At 39.3% G+C, this 19,080-nt stretch overlaps 1 protein-coding gene across 3 annotated transcripts in view; it reads right to left on the reverse strand.

Moving 5' to 3' along the window:
- LOC122563211 (bombesin receptor-activated protein C6orf89 homolog) overlaps positions 1-19,080 on the reverse strand; it is a 97,473-nt gene that overhangs the window by 68,366 nt on the left and 10,027 nt on the right. For all 3 annotated transcript variants that reach the window (XM_043716771.1, XM_043716775.1, XM_043716773.1), the window contains exons 2-4: positions 17,832-18,000; positions 3,413-3,558; positions 1,215-1,378 (exon numbers count right to left, since the gene is read on the reverse strand). In XM_043716771.1, the coding sequence (XP_043572706.1) occupies positions 1,215-1,378; positions 3,413-3,558; positions 17,832-18,000 (479 nt within the window). The remainder of the gene's footprint in view (positions 1-1,214; positions 1,379-3,412; positions 3,559-17,831; positions 18,001-19,080) is intronic.

Genomic DNA, 19,080 nt, shown 5'->3' on the forward strand with positions numbered 1-19,080 from the left:
CAGTCCATCAATTAGCACGGCTTTTGAGCAATCATTAATGATTCATATTACGAAGAATGGGGAATTGCAAGCTAACAGAATGCAACAAAGTTTGGTCAGGGATTTATTTACATCTTTTAACTGGCAAGGAATGTAAGCAATCATAGACTCTCTGCTTTCAGCATTTTTAGATGTGAAAAATATCAGTCTTTTTTCTGTATTTTCTGAATTTACATTTAAAATTCAAACAATTGACGTTTTAAGTTGTGCAATGATTTACCTGTTCTATATTTACTGTCACACAGAAACCTAGCTTATTAACAAAAACAGTATAAATGTTACTTTAAAAACTCATTAAATGTCACCTGACTTACTTTAAATATTTTAAAGCAGAAAGAAGCATTCTACAATTTGCTTAGCTTTAATATTCCTGATATGTGGTGAAAATTCTGCAACTCCACCTGCTCAGAATCCATCACCATATTTGCTTTGTCAGTCAACTTCAACTGGTCTGGAGCAAAAATATCCAAGTGACATTCAGGCCCTCTGAGACAAGTCTGCAGATTCATGTAAAAACTTTAAAGATACAACAGCCAATTCAAAGTCAGTAGATTTCTGGGGAAATTTTTTAAAAGTTGATTCAAATCTTAATTTTGAACACAAATATCTGTTACTGACAATAAAATAGCATGGAAAGAAAAATCAAAATTGCTAATTTTACTATGAATATAGCAGGGTGGCAATTGCTAATTATCACATGGACAATTTCAAAATTAGTGACAAAAGTGAATTATCATGAAAACAAGTAAAAAATATCTATAGCATGGTTAAACAAAATTAATAAATACCGTTCTACCAATTTTGTCTTGTTCAACACATTATTTATAGTTTTTATCATCAACAGATTCCCTGTTGAAAGGTCGAGTTGCCAACTAAAGGTTAATCATCTCAAAAGTCTGTTTTGAGGATCAAATAAAATCACACACTCAATTTGACCATTTTCATTTGCGGATTCACTCAATTACAACGATTGTATCGAGGCAGTTTATAGAATATATACTGGGACAGGGGCAAGGAAAAGTCTTAAAAACCAGATTAATAAAAATAAATAAACTGAAAACCTCAACTAGGTTGGCTAAAATAAAAAATGTTTTTTTAAAAATACATTTTCTAAAGCCCAAGAGATTCTATTTTTAAAAATGAAAATAAACTAGATTCACCAAATTTAATCTCACCAGTGAACAATCAGGTTGGATTCTTCTTCAGGAAAGAGATACAAGTTTTTATTGATCTCGTTTTCAGCATCGTCTCCAACCTCAGCATACACATCCATGATCTCCTTGTATTCTGAATATAAGCGTTTCAAATCCTCATATGACAATGACACAGTTGACCCACTCTACAGGAAGAGGTTGAACAAATCAATGCAAATTTGGTTGCTGCATCACATTAAAATTATGAGTTACGAATCAGCATGCATAATGTGCACCCTAGTTTTCCATACTCAATTGAAAATGTCATGACACAAGGGAATTTAAACTTAATGTACTGTTTATTTTGGCACAATTTGCAACCATCGTTTATGGGATAAAAATTAGGTCAATGCAACAGAAGACAATATTGCAATCGAAGTATCTATGTATACCTGATAATCATGTGAATTGCAGCTGTATTTTCTTTAAAATTATGTAGGTTATAAATCTGAGTTACTTAAAGAATTTTAGTTTTTAAGGGATACTCTAATAAGTGGATTTTATTCCCCAATTGCTTGCCAGTTTTCCTGGCAAGCATCAACACTGGTAACCATTAACATAGGAGCGGCAGGTGGAATTTAGTTTAGACAAATGTAAGGTGTTGCTTTTTGGTAAGACAAAGCAGGGCAGGATTTAAACAGTCAATGGTAGGGCCCTACAGAATGTTGCCAAAGAGACCTAGGGGTGCAGGTGGATAGCTTCTTGAAAGTAGAGTTGCAGGTAGATATCATTGCCTTCACTGATCAGTGCACGGAGTATCGGAATTGGGATGTTATTTGTGGCTGTGTAGAACATTGGTGAGGCCACTTGTACAATTCTGTATACAATTCTGGTCACCCTTCTATAGGATGTTGTTAAACTTGAGAGGATGTAGGAAAGACTTGCAAAGGATGCCGGGACTGGTGGACATGAGAGGCTGAATAGACTGGGGCTTTCCTCCATGGAGCATCGGAGGCTGAGGGGTAACCTTATAGAAGTTTGTAAATCATGACAACATAGATAAAAGTCAACAGTCAAGGTCTTTTCCCCAGGTATGGGAGTTGAAAATTAGAGCGTACAGGTTTAAGGTGAAAGTGGAAAGATTTTAAAACGAACTGAGAAGGTAATGTTTTTCACACAGAGGGTGGTGCATGCATGGAACCAGCTGTCAGAGGAAGTAGAGGAGGTTGGTAGAATTACAAAATTTAAAAGACATCTGCATGGATACATGAACAGGAAGTGTTTAGAAGAATATGACCAAATATTTGCTAACGGCACTAGGTCAGATTGGGACATCTAACTGGCACAGATGAGTTGGATCGAAGGATCTATTTCCATGCTGTATGATTCTATGACCTGATTAGTTTATGGTGTTAGGTTGCATTGTACCTCTTCATGTCTCAAAAGCACAGTTCACATCTACAAATATTAAAAAGTTATTTAGCCACAAAGACCATGGAAGCTGTGCCGAAACTAGATCTTACCTCTAGTAAGTCATGAAAGTAGTGGACTGGCATTCTCCTACCGAAACTCTTTGGTGCTAAGGCTAATTGTAATGCCACAGTTACTGAAATCTGAAGCTGCTACATAATTTTGATATGCCCGGATGAATTTGCTGAGCCACTTGGAAAAGCCACCAACATAATTTTCCTACAAATATTAAAGGCATACTTTCATAGACTATAAATATGCAAATAAGCAGTTCAAACCAAATGATAAACTGATCGGGCTGAATGTATTTACCATAACCATACTAAGGACCTGGGTTACCCAACCTCCCACCTCAGCCATACTGCACAAGTTCACAAGACACCATTTCAACCTGCTTTCATCACAGTATCACCTTTGCCTCATAGCAACAATTGGACAATTTCCATAAACAGGCCAAATCGCAAGAACAAAAGACTGGATTTGAACATTTGGACACTATGAAAGAAAATCATTTACACCCATTCAGGTAGATTAATTTACACATTACAGAAATACCCCAATTCCGCAAATCTGTTTTTTCACAATGTAATTGTTTTCAATAGAAATTTAGCATCACGATTGACTATAATTTGCCCTTAAAAAAGCCAACTCAATTGAATTTCTGCAAACATTATTTTAGACTCAGAATTTCAAAACTATTAGGCAATATGAAGATGGAATACAAGAGACCAAATAAAAAGACTAACACTCTGCCTGACAAAACTACTCACCTTTATTACAACTGGTTGAACTATTCGATGATTATACTTGGAAATATGTTTCATGTCATTCACAGTTCCAACAGTGGTCAAGGCAGCACATTCAGTACAATTAGGTATCAGCCGTGCGCACCCAGAGCATTCCCAATCATGAAAAGCTGCAAGAAACAACATGCTGGTAGTCACGTTGGCTCAGTATGTAGGATCAAGCTGTGATGGATATAAATAATTGAACTTCAGCATCACTCTACAGAATGCATTGCTTTACAAGCAAAATTCAGAAAATTGTTGTATTTTCTACATCCCTAAATCTCTACTTCTCCCAATTTTGAGCAACTCAATACAAGGAAGGGCTTCCCAGAGTGTGTCTTGATTCCCAGTGGGGTTTGTTTGATGATGTCTGACGATGTGAGCTCTTCGGCAGCAATAGCTGCTAGGGACTGCTAACAGCTGCATGATTATTTTAAATTTTCCCTTTTCCAAAAAGTGAGCATGGCTTAATGCGCTAATCTTTGTTGCATAAATTTTGCCCTAACAGTCCCAATGGAAAACACGGTGTCTTCTTGCATAAAAGCAGTTCAATCAAAATAATCCCCCTACTCTCATTGTTCTCCCCATCACCATATTCTCATGGCTTCTTCCTGCCTTACCCCATCTAAGCTCTCCCCAACCATTCACTTTCTAAAATTGAATTATGATAGTTCTGGCCCTATTAGGGACATGGGGTCAAATCCCACCAAGGCAGCTTGTCAAATTTACCATACAACACATCTGGTTCACTAGTGTCCTTTAGGAAGAAAATGTGCCATCCTTATCGCTGAGTCACATGACTCAAAAACCACATATGAAGGACCCTAACTGTGAAATGGCCTAGCAAGCTTCTCAATTATCCTGAGCTGCTACAGAAAAGTCAAAAAACAAAATCAGACAAACAATCTGGCATTAATGACTGGCATACTCTCAATCATGTGTTACACAAAGTCCCATATACCACCAATACTTTAAATAGGTAGAGGCACTGTAGTACTGATTAGAAGGAAGCTCACTTAAGAGTTCTCAAAGTGAACTCCAGATCCCATGACAACATATCAAACATGCATGGAATCTATTGATTACCATGCAATATCCTCCAGCCGAACAATCAGGACCCTTCTGTATGAAAACAGCTTGGAACTAGTGTAAACAAAATGCACCGCAACTCACCAATGCGGTGAGGTCACGGGATGTGGGTGTCGCTGGAGAGGCTGAACTGAGTGGTTTGCTGGGCTATTTAAGTGGACAGTTAAGAGTCAAAAACATTGTTGAGTCTAGAATCACATGCTGGCCAGAAAAGGCAAGGGCATCAGATTTTCTAAAGGTCTTTAGTGAACCAGATGGTTAATAATGACAATCTACAATAGTTACATGGTCACCATTAAGGAGCTTTTCTTCTTAATGCCAGATTTTTGATTTCAAATTTCACCATCTGCCATAGAGGGATTTGAACCCATGTCCCAAGAATATTAATCTAGAATTCTGAATAATAATTGTGTGGCACGGTGCTTCAGTAGTTAGCACTGCTGCCTCACAGCACCTGGGTCCCAGGTTTGATTCCAGCCTTAGGCAACTATCTGTGTGGAGTTTGCACATTCTCCTCGTGTCTGTGTGGGTTTCCTCCAGGTGTTCTGGTTTCCTCCCACAGTCCAAAGATGTGCAGGTCAGGTGAACTGGCCATGCTAAATTGCCCATAGTGTTACTTACATTAGTGAAGAGAGAAATGGGTCTGGGTGGGTTACTCTTCGAAGGGTCGATGTGGACTGGTTGGGCTGAAGAGCCTGTTTCCACACTGTAGGGAATCTAATCTAATCTAATCAAACCAATCCAGTGACATGAACAGTACACCATCACATCCTCATAACAATTCAAGGTGTCTCACCACCACCTTTTTCAAAAGCAATTCGGCAGAACATTACTCTTGTAAGGAACATTTCAAAGTAAGAATTTTTAAAAACTACCAATGCCTAATTTATTCAATTTCTATTATTCACTTATAAAATCTAAGTATTCACCCTTCTGCTTGCTTTCTGTGTGTTTTGGACTTCATACCAATACATACTTTCAAAATCTATCCTTGGAAGTTTTGCCTTTCGTGTACTCCTGTAACTCAGTTAGAATGAATTTGAATTACACTTAAATATCCTTCATTACTAAATAAAAACAAGAACTGCAGATGGTGGAAATCAGAAACAAAAATGGAAATTGTGGAAAATTTAAGCAGACTTGGCAGCATCGGTGAAGAGAAATAACAGTTAACATTTTGGATCCAGTGACCCTTCTTCAGAACTGATGGTAGTCGGGAAAAAATTTCTTATGCAGAAGATATGATGGTGGGAGGGGTAAGAAGTAAACAATAGGTGGAGATAGAGCCCAAAGAGAGAACACAGTTGAACAGACAAAGGAGTGGATAGCAGTCAGCCGAGAAGAATTAATAGCTACTAATGAGGACTAAGAGTGGCCAACAATGGGTAATGTTGCAATAGCAGACCATGTGATGATAAACCCTGGTGCGTGGGGGTAGGGTAAGGGCATTGGAGAAGATGCCTCAAGCCATTAGATTGTTAAAGTATTAGACAGTCCAGGAGGCTGGAGAGTTCCAAAGTAGAAAATGAGGTGCAGGTCTTCCAGCCCGTGCTGAGCTGCACTGGAGTACTGCAGTAAGCCTGAGACAGATGTTAGCCAGAGAACACGGTGGCATTTTGAAGTGGTAGGCAACAGAATATAGGTATTCTGCAAAGCGGTCACCCAGTCTTGTAGATATTCTGCAACGTTATCACACAGACTGCGCTTTGTTTCCCCAGTGTAGCGGAGACCGTATTGTGAGCAGTGAGTGCAACAGATTAGATGGAGTGAAGTGTAGGTAAAGCACTACTTCACCTTGAAGGTGTGTTTGGGCCCTTGGATACTGAGGAGGAAGTAAATGGGCAGGTGTTACACCTTCTACTGTTGCAAGGGAAGATGTCGCAGGTGGAGTGGAGGAGTGGAACAGGGTCCGTGTGGAATGCTGACAAGGGAGGGAATGTGCGTCTGATGATGGCATCCCACTGAAGGTGGCAGAAATGGCAGCCAATGATCTAATGGCGGGATGATAGTAGGTAAGGATAAGGGGGACCATATCACTGTTGTGGGAGGGAAGACAACGGGTGAGCGCTGAACTGCAAGAGATGAGTTGGACCTGCTTGAGGGCCCTGTCAACCATGGTGCTGTGGAATAGTCATTTGAGGAACATTTTGGAGGTACCCTTGTCAAAATCAGAACAGATGCGATGGAGACGGAGGAAGTGGGAAAATGGAAATGCGTCTTTACAGGAAATAGGGTGTGAGCATGTATAGACCGCGGGTATTGGTTGGTTTGTAGTGGATATTGGTGGCCAGCCTGTCCTCAGAAATGTTGAGGAAGGAATGGACGAGTCAGAGATAGATCAGGTGAAGGTGAGAACGAGGTGGAAATTAGAAATAAAATTGATAAACTTTTCCAATTCCGGACGAGAGAGAGAAGCAGCGCTGATGGTATCAGCATATCATAGAAAGAGTTGTGGGTGGGGGCCGGAATAAGACTGGAACAAGGAATGTTCCACCTACCTCATAAAAAGACAGACATAACTGGGGCCCATCCATGACCATTCCTTTGCTCTGAAGAAAGTGATAGGAGTTAAAAGAGAAGTTGTTCAGATAAAGGCGCGCTCAGCCTAGCAGTGAAGGGCGGTGGTCAATGGGATTGGTTCAGGCCTTGTTTCCAGAAAGTGGAGAATCCTGAGACCATCCTGATGGGAATGGAGCCGTAAGGGAATTTCATGTCCATGGTAAAGAGAAGGCAAACTTCTGTAGCCTGCGAACTTGAAATTCTGAAATCCTTCATTACTTGCTCAGTTAGTTCAGTGTGTTTGTGTGTATGTGCACAATGGATAGCACTCACAAAAAAAAATGCGTCATGCATGGAAAATAAACGTGAGAAAGACAAAGAGAGAAATTGTGTGTATGCAAGTATAATGCAATAAATTAGAGTCGGAGGCAAGCAACATCAACTTTTTCTTATCTTCTTTGTTCCTTTGCAGATGAATGCTGCAGTGATTGGAAATAAAATTAAGATTGTTTAAACTGTGATGAAGTGCACTACATTGGGAAGTTTCTTTTAAAAAAGACAAATGTTAAACATTAGCAATGAAAATAGACAACACCCTTTCATTTGCCTCATGTGTGGCAATAAAACCAAGTCTCCTATGGGACATAATTTCTGGTTAGTACAGCAAGAACTGGCTCCATGTTAAATTCTTGCCTGTTGACACAATTTTTAACCAATATTTCAGCCTGGTGAGTACTGCCAGATGAGTGTTCTGCTAAAAAGATCAAGTGTCACTTTGAAATACACTTTTGTTTTTAAAGACTGGAAACAAATTAATTACCTAGAGGATACAAGAGATAATTTTACATTTATACTAAAAAAAAATTACTTTTCTTGATAAGTTGTCAAAATGAAGAAAATTGCTAAAATTTGAGACAATTTTTTCAGTTGTTCTCCTTTGTAAAAACTGATTTTCACTGTGCACAGATGACTGGAAGAAAGGAGAGTAAGGAGACAAGGAATGAGCTGGGCACCATGCTACCTGAATTGCGGTGCTTTTCCAGCACCACTCTAATCTAGAATCTGGCTTCTAGCATCTGCAGCCCTTGTTTTTACTGTGCTACAATGGTGGGAGCGGAATAAACAAAACAAAACAAGCTATAAAGTAGTTGTGCCATTGTAGGACACAGGGAATTTTCATTTGATACAGAGAGGTTGTAAAATACAAAATCAGAAATTAATGGTATTGCTATTCCCCTAGTTAGCAGACCACGAGTTGGCTTGAGGTGGATACACACAGTCTCCTCATGCAACATGTTTCAATTTATGCCCTGTGAAAAATTCAACAGTAAAAACAAAACAACATTTGCTTAGATTTTCTAATGGGTAGATGATAGTTTTTCCAGTTAGACAGGAAATACATCTGGGGACCTGAAGAATCCCTATTGTACCAGATTCCAAAACTGCCCAGGAAATTGAAGATTCCACTAGGCAATTTCTTTGCTCCTGGAATCCTCCAAGTGTCTCCATTTAAATCAGAGAATTTGGCGGGTTCCAATGAAATAAATGCTTACTTAGACAAAGTGATACTATTAAGTACATAGTCTAAATCCTGAGTAACAATTCAACAAACCCCATATACCTCGCTCATCCCAACTACATCTCTCCCAGAACCCTTCTATCCCCCAGACCCTGACCTGGCAGCCTGACATCCCCACAGCTGATACAAACCCCTTCGCACACCCAAACCAACCTACCCTAAACACTGCATCATTTATCTGGCATCCTACTCAGCCAGCACTAACTTCACGCTCACTGAACTAGGGGTCACATTCTAAGGATACAGGATAAGTTATTTAGGACAAGATGAAGAAGAATTTATTCATGCAGAGAGTGGTGAGCTTATGGAGTTCTCTGCTGCAGAATGTCGTTGATGGAAATTAAGTGTTTTTAAGGAGGAGTACTTTTTTTAGGGCTAAAGGGATCAAAGGGTATAGGGAGAAAGTGGGAAGAGGGTACAGAGTCAATTGATCAGCCATGACCATACTGAATGGCAGAGCAGGCTCAAGGGGCTGAATGGCCTATGCCTGTCCCTATTTTCTATCTTTCGCTGTTTCCCATATGTACTTATCCTCGGACAGCAGCTATCAAAATGGCTCTGAGATTTTAGACCTTTAAAGTTCAGAGTACTGCAGCTAACTGCTGTTAAAAAGGGGAATGGTTGGCTTCCCCTGACAGTATGCACTGGAAGTATGACTCCACTAATCTGAAGGAGTCCTGATCGGAATCTCCTTCCAAACGTGGAGCACTCTTGTTTTGTGAAGAAGAATGGGCAGAGTGGAAATCCGCAGGAGAATGCTGCTCCTTCAAAAACCCAGCCCATGGAATTGAGCATGGGACAACAGTGGATGCTACCTGGAGAAGATACCGAGGTACTAATCATTTTAATGAAATTATGGGGGAAGTCCAGAACTAGAGGGCACAGGGTGAGGGGGAAAAATTTAAAAAGGGCAACATTTTCATGCAGAGGGCGATGCCAGGGGAAATGAAGGAGGCTGGTAAAATTACAACATTTAAAAGACATCTGGATGAGTATTTGAACAGGAAGGGTTTAGAGAGATATGGTGCAAGTGCTGGCAAATGGGACTAGATTAGCTTAGGATATCAGGTTGGCATGGATGTGTTGGACTGAAGGATCCATTTCCATCTTGTACACCTCTATGTCTGTATCATAGAGCCATAGCAATCTACAGCACAATAAAAGGCTTTTCAGCCCATTTTGTATGTGCTGGTCAGAAACAACCTAACTATTCTAATGCTATGTTCCAACACTTGGCCAATAGCCTTTTATGTCTTTGGGTTTCTGTTTCTACCACTCTTACAGGTGGTGAGTTCCAAATTCTTACCACCATCTGGTGAAAATGTTTTTCCTCACATCTCCTGCTGTCCCTTACCTGAAATCTGTGCCCTGGGTCAATGATCTCTCCATCATGGGAAGGAGTGTCTTCCTGTCGATCTTACCAATGCTCCTCAATTTTATTCCCTCTCAAACTCCCGCAGCTTTTTGGAAAATAACCCCAGTCTATCCAATCTCTCTTCAAAACTGAAATTCTCCAGCCATTGTAATATGTAAAAGTCAAACTGCCCTCACAACTAGTTAGGGTCATTAGAGCTAAATTACTGCTTCACAACTCACCAAATGGCTTTGGTATGGCAATAAATGCTTATCCAAACTGTTTACATACAACAGAGGCTATTACTTTGGGCGCCAATGGTTTATGCTGACGATGTGCAAGATTAGATTAGATTACATTCCCGACAGTGTGGAAACAGGCCCTTCGGCCCAAGTCCACACCGACCCTCCGAAAAATAACCTACCCAGACCCATTTCCCTCTGACTAATGCACCTAACACTATGTGCAATTTAGCATGGCAATTCACCTGCCATGCACACCTTTGGACTTTGCAACTTTAACAATAAACATTGATAAGTTTACAATGCCATATGCAGGTTTAATAGATGTTGCATTGAATTCAGTGATCTACAACTGTTTCATGCCATCCCAATACACCACTTAAAAATAAAGAGACTACCACTGTTTAATTACTGTTTTAAAATACTATCATATTGATATAATGGTCTACTTTATTAAAATCTTTAAATTTTGATATCTCAATTATATCTCCTTTCCAACTTTATTCTAATAAAATGTAGCCCAATTTCTTCAAAGTTTCCTCATTATTAAATCTACTCAACGTTTTTCATTCCTGCTCTTTACTGCGTCCTCTCGAGGACTATGATATCCTTCCTAATATGAAGCACCTAATACTCAACAAGCACAATGAACAATCTGAATAGGCTTCTTGTAACCTCTGCTTTTGTACTACATGTTTCTCTTTTTGAAACCTAGGATACAGATTTGAGACAGCATAAGCACTACAAAACAAAAACTTTAATACAATTTAACAGTTTTCATGTAATAAGCACTAACAGATTCAATCTTCTCCATCCCCCAAAGAAACAATAAAAAGAAAATCTCTTCCAACACTAAACAGATCAAAATAGTCACCTCAGAGAATTAGAACAATCAAAGGGAAAATTGAGAAGATTTACATACAGAAGTCTGCATATTTCAACTCCGATCACTTACTCTATTGTCTTGCAGAAAATGATCAATGCATGATCTCTACAGAATATCTCCATATAATATGTTATTTACTTAATGGGACTCCAACAACTGTTTCAATTGCAATATGCCCTGCAATTTTCATTCAGTGAGATGCAAAGATTAGACCCCTTGCAAACCACAGAGATCATGGTGAAAACAAAGTATAAAGAACAGGTTGCTTGAAGACAGTGAAAAGATAATTCTGGATCAGTGGTGCTGGAAGAGCACAGCAATTCAGGCAGCATCCAAAGATAAGTCTACCAGAAGATACCATACTATAGAGGTCAAACGATTGAAGTCACTTCAACAGTCTTGAAAGCTTTGACGCAAGACATAAAGGGAGTGGTGTATTATATATAGTTTCTGTCTAGCTTTAATTTCCATTATAACACGAAGGTCAGAATTTTTTTTTATAATGCCTTATGCACATCAGGCTCAAAGTGCTAAATAGACTTTTTCCACTGCCATGCTACAATCACCCTTCAACACAAGAACATATCATTCACCACAGATTATCGTTCCAAATTTGAAGTCAGGAGACAACCTATGGCTGCACTAGTAACTAAAAGTACTGAAATTAGATGCATGTTGCTGCATCACTCCTGCGAGATGCATTGTTTCAACTGGGACATACCAGATTTTTAATTTTCTTGGATACCTGAAATGGATTGTTATGTTAATTAAGGGTGGAAACAAAAACTCAAGAGCAAGGCTAAACCTGAACCAAACAGACGCTTTGCATATTATTTGCAGATATCTGCCCCAGAATTCACTTTTAAAATGAAATACAACTAAAATACTCCTTTGTTTCATGCACCAAATTTCATCTACGTGTTAGCATTATAAAACAAATTTATCGCATTCCTCCCAACAACTTTCTTTAAACATACATGCATTGTTGTTCCACAGATTAATACAATAATTAAATGCTCATAAGAAAATCTGACAAATAAAAAAAAATTGATGGCTGTGAAAAGAATATTAGCCAGCTGATTGGGAGGTGAATGCTCCTCAAAAAGCCAAGGATTGTTAAAATAAGTAAGAGGAAAAGAGGGGCCTTGGGTTAATGTTCTATGTGAATGATAAAATTTTCCATAGTACAACTGTTTCAGCTATGATCAAGTGCTCTGGTTTTGGAGTGGGCTAAAGCTAGCACATCCTCCATGATGTTGCACAAAGTCAAAAGTTCTGATAAAAGATCAAAGACTTGATACTCCACAGAACCGGAGAGATCTGTTGATTATTTCCAGTCTTTTCTGTATTCCTTCAAGTCAAAAGAGTACATTGTTGTAGTGGATGTACACATAATATCAATTGATAGCAGTCTCATAAGAACTGAAGGCTGTAACCAAAAACAAAAATCAGGATGAGACATCTGTAAGTAATGGCCATGTATTCTCAATATGAGAAACAGAAAAGTACACAGAAGTTCATGATAATTTGAGAGTCAAACTTCCAACTGTAATACTACAGACCCAAGAACTTGATGAGAATGTTCAAATATTGAAAAGATACAAAATATAATTATGTGAAGGCAAAAAATGTGTAAAAGTTTGTACTTGAAAGTTATTTGGAACCATATATTTTTCAGTGGTGACATTAATAACATTAAAAGGATTCGGAAGAAAGTAGTAAGTGGTTTGATTGGTTAACCATGGTTTAAAATTTTAAAAAAGTACTTTCCTACATTCAACTCTAGCTTTGTGCTGTTCAATTTAAAAAACGTTTGTTGTAACTTAATTGCTTGTAATGTGTTGCAACAATTGAGAGAGTGGAAGTCGAGATGGCACAGTCAAATCTCGGAAGCTATCACATGGAAGAGTAATCTAGTCAAGTGCAATAATATTGCATTATTTACAGATATGAGGATTGAATTTCAAAAGCCAAAACATGGCACTAAAAAGGAATTTATATCAGACTGGCTATGCTTGTGGTAGAAATATTTGTCTGCAGATATCATAAAAACAGAAACTTGTATTAGATCATCACTAGTAGGATAAGCTCAGATACAAAAGCACTAAACCACACCATAAAAGCAGCTGGTTGTATTCCCTCAAAAGCAAATAGTTAAGCTCATACAATAATGATTTTGATAAGTCACAAGTTAAATGCACTGGCACTGATGCTTTAAGTTCACGTTATGTTGTTTGTTATGGAATCAAACAACAGAAAGCCCCCCACTCCACCAAATTAGCAGCTAGTAAGTTAGAAGTCATACTCATCAACAACCATCTTGGGCCTTTGATAAATAACTTCATATTTAAAGAATAATTAAATCACAAAGGATATACTGTTTGCTCAGTTCTAAAGTTGAGCTCAGTCTACAGGATTATGTTTGGCATCTGAAATAACAGGAACCTAAACTCAGACATAAATCATAGAGATGTATAGCACGGAAACAGACCCTTCAGTTCAACCCATCCTTGCCGACCACATACCCAAACCCAATTTAGTCCCACCTGCCAGCACTTGGCTCATATGCCTTCAAACCCTTCCTAGTCATATACCAACCCAAATGCCTTTTAAATGTTGCAATTGTACCAGCCTCCACCACTTCCTTTGGCAGCTCATTCCATACCCATACCACCCCCCGTGTGGAAAAAGTTGCCCCTTAGGTCTCTTTTATATCTTTCCCCTCTCACCCTAAACCTATGCCCTCTAGGCTCCCCACTCCAGGGAAAAGACTTTGTCTATTTATCCTATCCATGCCCCTCATAATTTTGTAACCTCTATAAGGTCAGCCCTCAGCCTCCGACACTCCAGGGAAAACAGCCCCAGCCTGTTCAGCCTCTCCCTATAGCTCAAATCCTCCAACCCTGGAAACATCCTTGTAAACCTTTTCTGAACCCTTTCAAGTTTCACAACGTCTTTCCGATAGGAAGGAGACCAGAACTGCATGCAATATTCTAACAGTGGCCTAACCAAGGCCCTTACAGCCGCAACATGACCTCCCAACTCCTGTACTCAATACTCTGACCAATAAAGGAAAGCATACCCAATGCCTTCTTCACTATCCTATCGACCTGCAACTCCACTTTCAATGAGCTATGAACCTGCACTCCAAGGTCTGTTTGTTCAGCAACACTCCCTAGGACCTTATCATTAAGTGCATAAGTCCAGTTAAGATTTGCTTTCCCAAAATGCAGCACCTCGCATTTATCTGAATTAAACTCCACCTGCCACTTCGCAGCCCATTGGCCCATCTGGTCAAGATCCTGTTGTAATCGGAGGTAACCTCCTTTGCTGTCCACTACACCTCCAATTTTGGTGTCATTTCCAAACTTATTAACTGTACTTCTTATGCTCACATCCAAATCATTGGTCACAGGTCTCCTGTCTGAAAAGCAACCCTCCACCACCATTCCTGTATCTTCTACCTTTGAGCCAGTTTTGTATCCAAATGCCTAGTTCTCCCTGTATTCCATGAGATCTAACCTTGCTAACCAGTCTCCCATAGGGAACCTTGTCATGCCTTACTTAAGTCCATACAGATCACATCTACCACTCTGCCCTCATCAATCTTCTTTGTTACTTGTTCAAAGAAAACTCAATCAAGTTTGAGAGACATGATTTCCCATGCACAAAGCCATGTTGAGTATCCCTAATCAGTTCTTGTCTTTCCAAATACATGCACATCCTGTCCCTCAGGATTCCCTCCAAAAACTTGCCCACTACCGATGTCAGGCTCACTGGTCTGTAGTTCCTGACTTGTCCTTACCACCTTTCTTAAAACAGCGGCACCACGTTTGCCAACCTCCAGTCTTCCGGCACCTCACCTGTGACTATCAATGATACACATATCTCAGTAAGAGGCCCAGCAATCACTTACCTAGCTTCCACAGAGTTCTGGAACACACCTGATCAGGTCCTGGGGATTAATTCACTATGTGTTTCAAGACATCTAGTACTTCCTCCTCTATAATATGGACATTTTTCAAGATGTCACATCTATTTCCCTACATTCTATACATATGAAAGTAGGGAGCAGCCAATATTCCCATTAAATGATCTTTTTTCAGTATTGTCCTCCAAGTCCATGTGTGCACTAGTGTTATAGGAAGGATATTATTCAGCTCGAGAGAGAGTTCAGAAGAGATTTACCAGGTATGGAAGGTTTGAGTTATAAAGAAAGGCTGGATAGGATGGGACTTTTACACTGGAACATAGAAGGTTGACCTCAGAGGTTTATAAAATCATAAGGGGTATAGATAGGGTTAATGCTGGTGTCTTTTTGCTAGAATGGGGGATTTCCAAGAGTAAGGGGCACATTTTTAAGGTGAGAGAAGTGAGATTTTTAAAAAAGACATGAGGGGCAAAATTTTCTGCAGAGGGTGGTCCTTGTGTGGAATGAACTTCCTGAGGAATTACTTTTTGGGGGCACAGTTACAATGTTTAAAAGACACCTTAATAAGTAAATGAATAGAAAAGGTTTGGTAGGATATGGGCCAGGTGCAGGCAAATGGGACTAGTCTAGTTTGGGATTATTTTCAGCATGGAATGGTTGGATTGAACGGTCTGTTTCCATGCTGTATGACTCTGACTCCCAAAACAAGAAGTCAATGCACTGGCATGTTGTTGGATAGCACGGAATATCGGATGAACCTCTGAGCAGCTGTGCCACTGAATGGCTTAGAGGGAACACTGGCAGCAGCCCACTGACTCTGCTCTACCATTCAATAAGATCATAGCTTATCCGGCAATCCTCAACTCCACTTTCCTTCCATTCACCCATAATACATTTTTAATTATTAAAGGAATCATGGTATCTATCTGGCCTTGAGTGCACTGGACAATCCAGTCAAGTCCACTGCAGCAAAGAATTCTATATCCTCAGTGAATAAATTCCTCTTAATCTGCTCTTATTGGGCAACACTTTACTAAAAGATCATGTTCTGTGATCCGAGACTCTCCTACAAAAAAAAACAATCTTTCATATCTACCCTGTCAAGTCCCTCAGGAATCTTCTATCTTCTATTCTTCAATAAAATTGCCTAACATTCTTCTAAACTCTAATGAGTACAGGTCAAATGTACTCAATTTTTCCTCAAAACCAAACATATCAATCTAGTGCTTCTTCTCTGGATTGCCTTCAATGCCAGTATATATCTTTCCTCAGGTAAGGGATTAAAACTCTTCACAGTATTTGAGCTGGAATTGATCAATGTCTTATACAGTTTTCACAAGGTTTCCCTATTTTTTATACCCTATTCCTTTTGCAATGAAGGGCCACATTCCATTTGCCTTTCCTATTGCCTGAAGAACATAGATGCTGGTTTTTTGTGATTTACGCAGGACTCTCCCACCTACCACCAAAGGTTCTTGTATGTAGCTTTCCGTAATCTTTGATTCAAATAATATTCAGCCTCCTCTATTCTTTCTGCATAACCTCATTTTCTCACATTATATTCCATCTGCCAAGTTTCTGCCCACATCTTCAACCTGTCCAAACCCTCTGCAAGCCCTTTTTTTTGTCTCAGCACTTGCCTTCCCATTTATTTTTGCATCATCTGAAAATTTGGCGACAGTACATTCAGTTGCCTCATTCAAGTCATTCATATATTGGAAATAATTTTGGCTCCAGGGCTGATTTCTGTGGAACTCCACTAGTTACAATTTGCCATCCTATACCTCCCTTGTCTCAAATCTGTCTATTAGTTAGTAAATTCTCCATCCACGCTAACGTACTACCTCTAACACCACTTGGCTTTTGTCTCATTTCTCACAGCTGTCTGCAAATTCAGCAGTTAGTAAAAACAGGTTGTTTGAATGTTGAAGCCTGAACCAGCTTTAGAGCAGAAGAAAAATGCTTTCTATTCTTTCTCTTTTGCTCCTCATCAAGGTCCAAGGCTGTCGAGAAGGCAAACAGATGGAACGTCCTAGTCAAAAGCAACAAATTTAAAGGTATTTCCAAGGCAGTAAAATAAATGGAGACAGCAAAAGGCTTTGACACTTGGATGAAACATCAACTGTCATATCACAGTATTTATAGGCTTTCCAACCGATCAATTACACCATTGAGCTCCTCTGTACTTTTTGCCTTGTTCAGCCAGGCAAGTTCCAAAAAGCTTGCCAAATATATACACTGACCGTCAAAGAATCAAATGTTCGTACTCCAGGGCTAAATATACACTTATCACCTTTCAGTTCATGTTAATAGCTAACCTGCAGGTTTGTTGGGCATTTCCTATACCATCAAAGGCACTCAAATTAAACTCTTAAGTCAATGGGTTTCAGCCGGCTTCTGACTATCAAGTTTTTTTGTTCTTTTAATCTGTCACAAGCACCAATCACCTACCTGGTTAAGTTAAACTTATTACTTAAATGTGGGGGCAGGAAATTATCGAGTTTGCTTTAAATTTTTACAAATCTACTCAAACTTGAAACAATTCTAGTGCTTTGTGTTCTTTATTCTTCTCCTGTTTAACTGAAATTTGGGAAGTACACTGCTGTCAATATTGTGAGATCAATTAAGTGTAATGTTTTTCTACACTTGCACAGTGTATCTCCCATGTTGAGATCTACAAGGTGCTAAGGCAAGTACAAATTTGTTTCACTACTGTTGTGGCACAATTATAAAGTCCTTACCAATTTAAATTTAAACTTACTCTATATCCACACAAATTCATTAGCTCACTGGAATCATTACAAAATTACAATTATCTTACCTTCCAGATTGTATTTTTTGGCAATTGGTAGACAAAAAAGACGGATATGACTAATTATTGGACTCCTCCAGCTCTGGTCTTCTGTGACTGCACTCTGGCAATGAGATCTGCCATAGGGGATGATGAAGGAATAGACTGCTGTTATAAGGAGCCCCAGGGCCACCACAACCTATTGGAGAAATAAACAAGGCAGATAACTTAACTCCACAAGATCTAAATGATGGAAAATTTGTTAACTTGCACAGATTAACAACTTGTTCGCAAGCAAATCATCTTATGAATATGAAACCTTTCGATATGATTAGTCACAGTATTTTAATCAATGTCTATCAACTGCATTTTGAATATTCATAAACACAGGCAGTCTTAAAATTGCTAAGTTATTAGGACCACAAATATTGAATGTTGAGAGAAGCAATACAACATGCTTAACAATATTATGATATCAGATGATGTTATCCTTGGAGAAGTCAGATCCCAGACCAAAATAGGTCTTGATAAAACAAAAACAAAAGATTCTAACAAGGTTATTTCTCACTGAAATACAAACATGCAATGCTGCAGTTTTGAGTTCAACAATAAAACAACTTTACTACAACTTCACAAAAAAAAACTATTCACAGGTAACACATTTAATGATTTGAAACATGATATAAAATACAAACACATAAATCTAAAAAAAAACACTCCTGTATAGTTCCAGAGATAATTCCGTTTTCTTTCTCATAGTCAAAGAGATGTACAGCATGTTAACAGACCCTTCGGTCCAACCCGTCCATGCCGACCAGATATCCCAACTCAATCTAGTCCCAATCTCGTCCCACATGCCAGCATCCAGCCCATGTCCCTCCAAACCCTTCCTATTCATATACCCATCCAAATGCCTCTTAAATGTTGCAATTATACCAGCCTCCACCACATCTTCTGGCAGCTCATTCCATACATGTACCACCCTCTGCGTGAAAAAGTTGCCCCTTAGGTCTCTTTCATATCTTTCCCCTCTCACCCTAAACCAGTGCCCTCTAGTTCTGGACTCCTCGACCCTAGGGAAAGGACTTTGTCTATTTATCCTATTCATGCCGCTCATAATTTTGTTAACGGCGGCACGGTGGCACAGTGGTTAGCACTGCTGCCTCACAGCGCCTGAGAACTGGGTTTAATTCCTACCTCAGGCGACTGACTGTGTGGAGTTTGCACATTCTCCCCGTGTCTGCGTGGGTTTCCTCCGGGTGCTCCGGTTTCCTCCCAC

The sequence above is a fragment of the Chiloscyllium plagiosum genome, chromosome 26, assembly GCF_004010195.1.
Source record: "Chiloscyllium plagiosum isolate BGI_BamShark_2017 chromosome 26, ASM401019v2, whole genome shotgun sequence".
Taxonomy (NCBI): Eukaryota; Metazoa; Chordata; class Chondrichthyes; order Orectolobiformes; family Hemiscylliidae; genus Chiloscyllium; species Chiloscyllium plagiosum.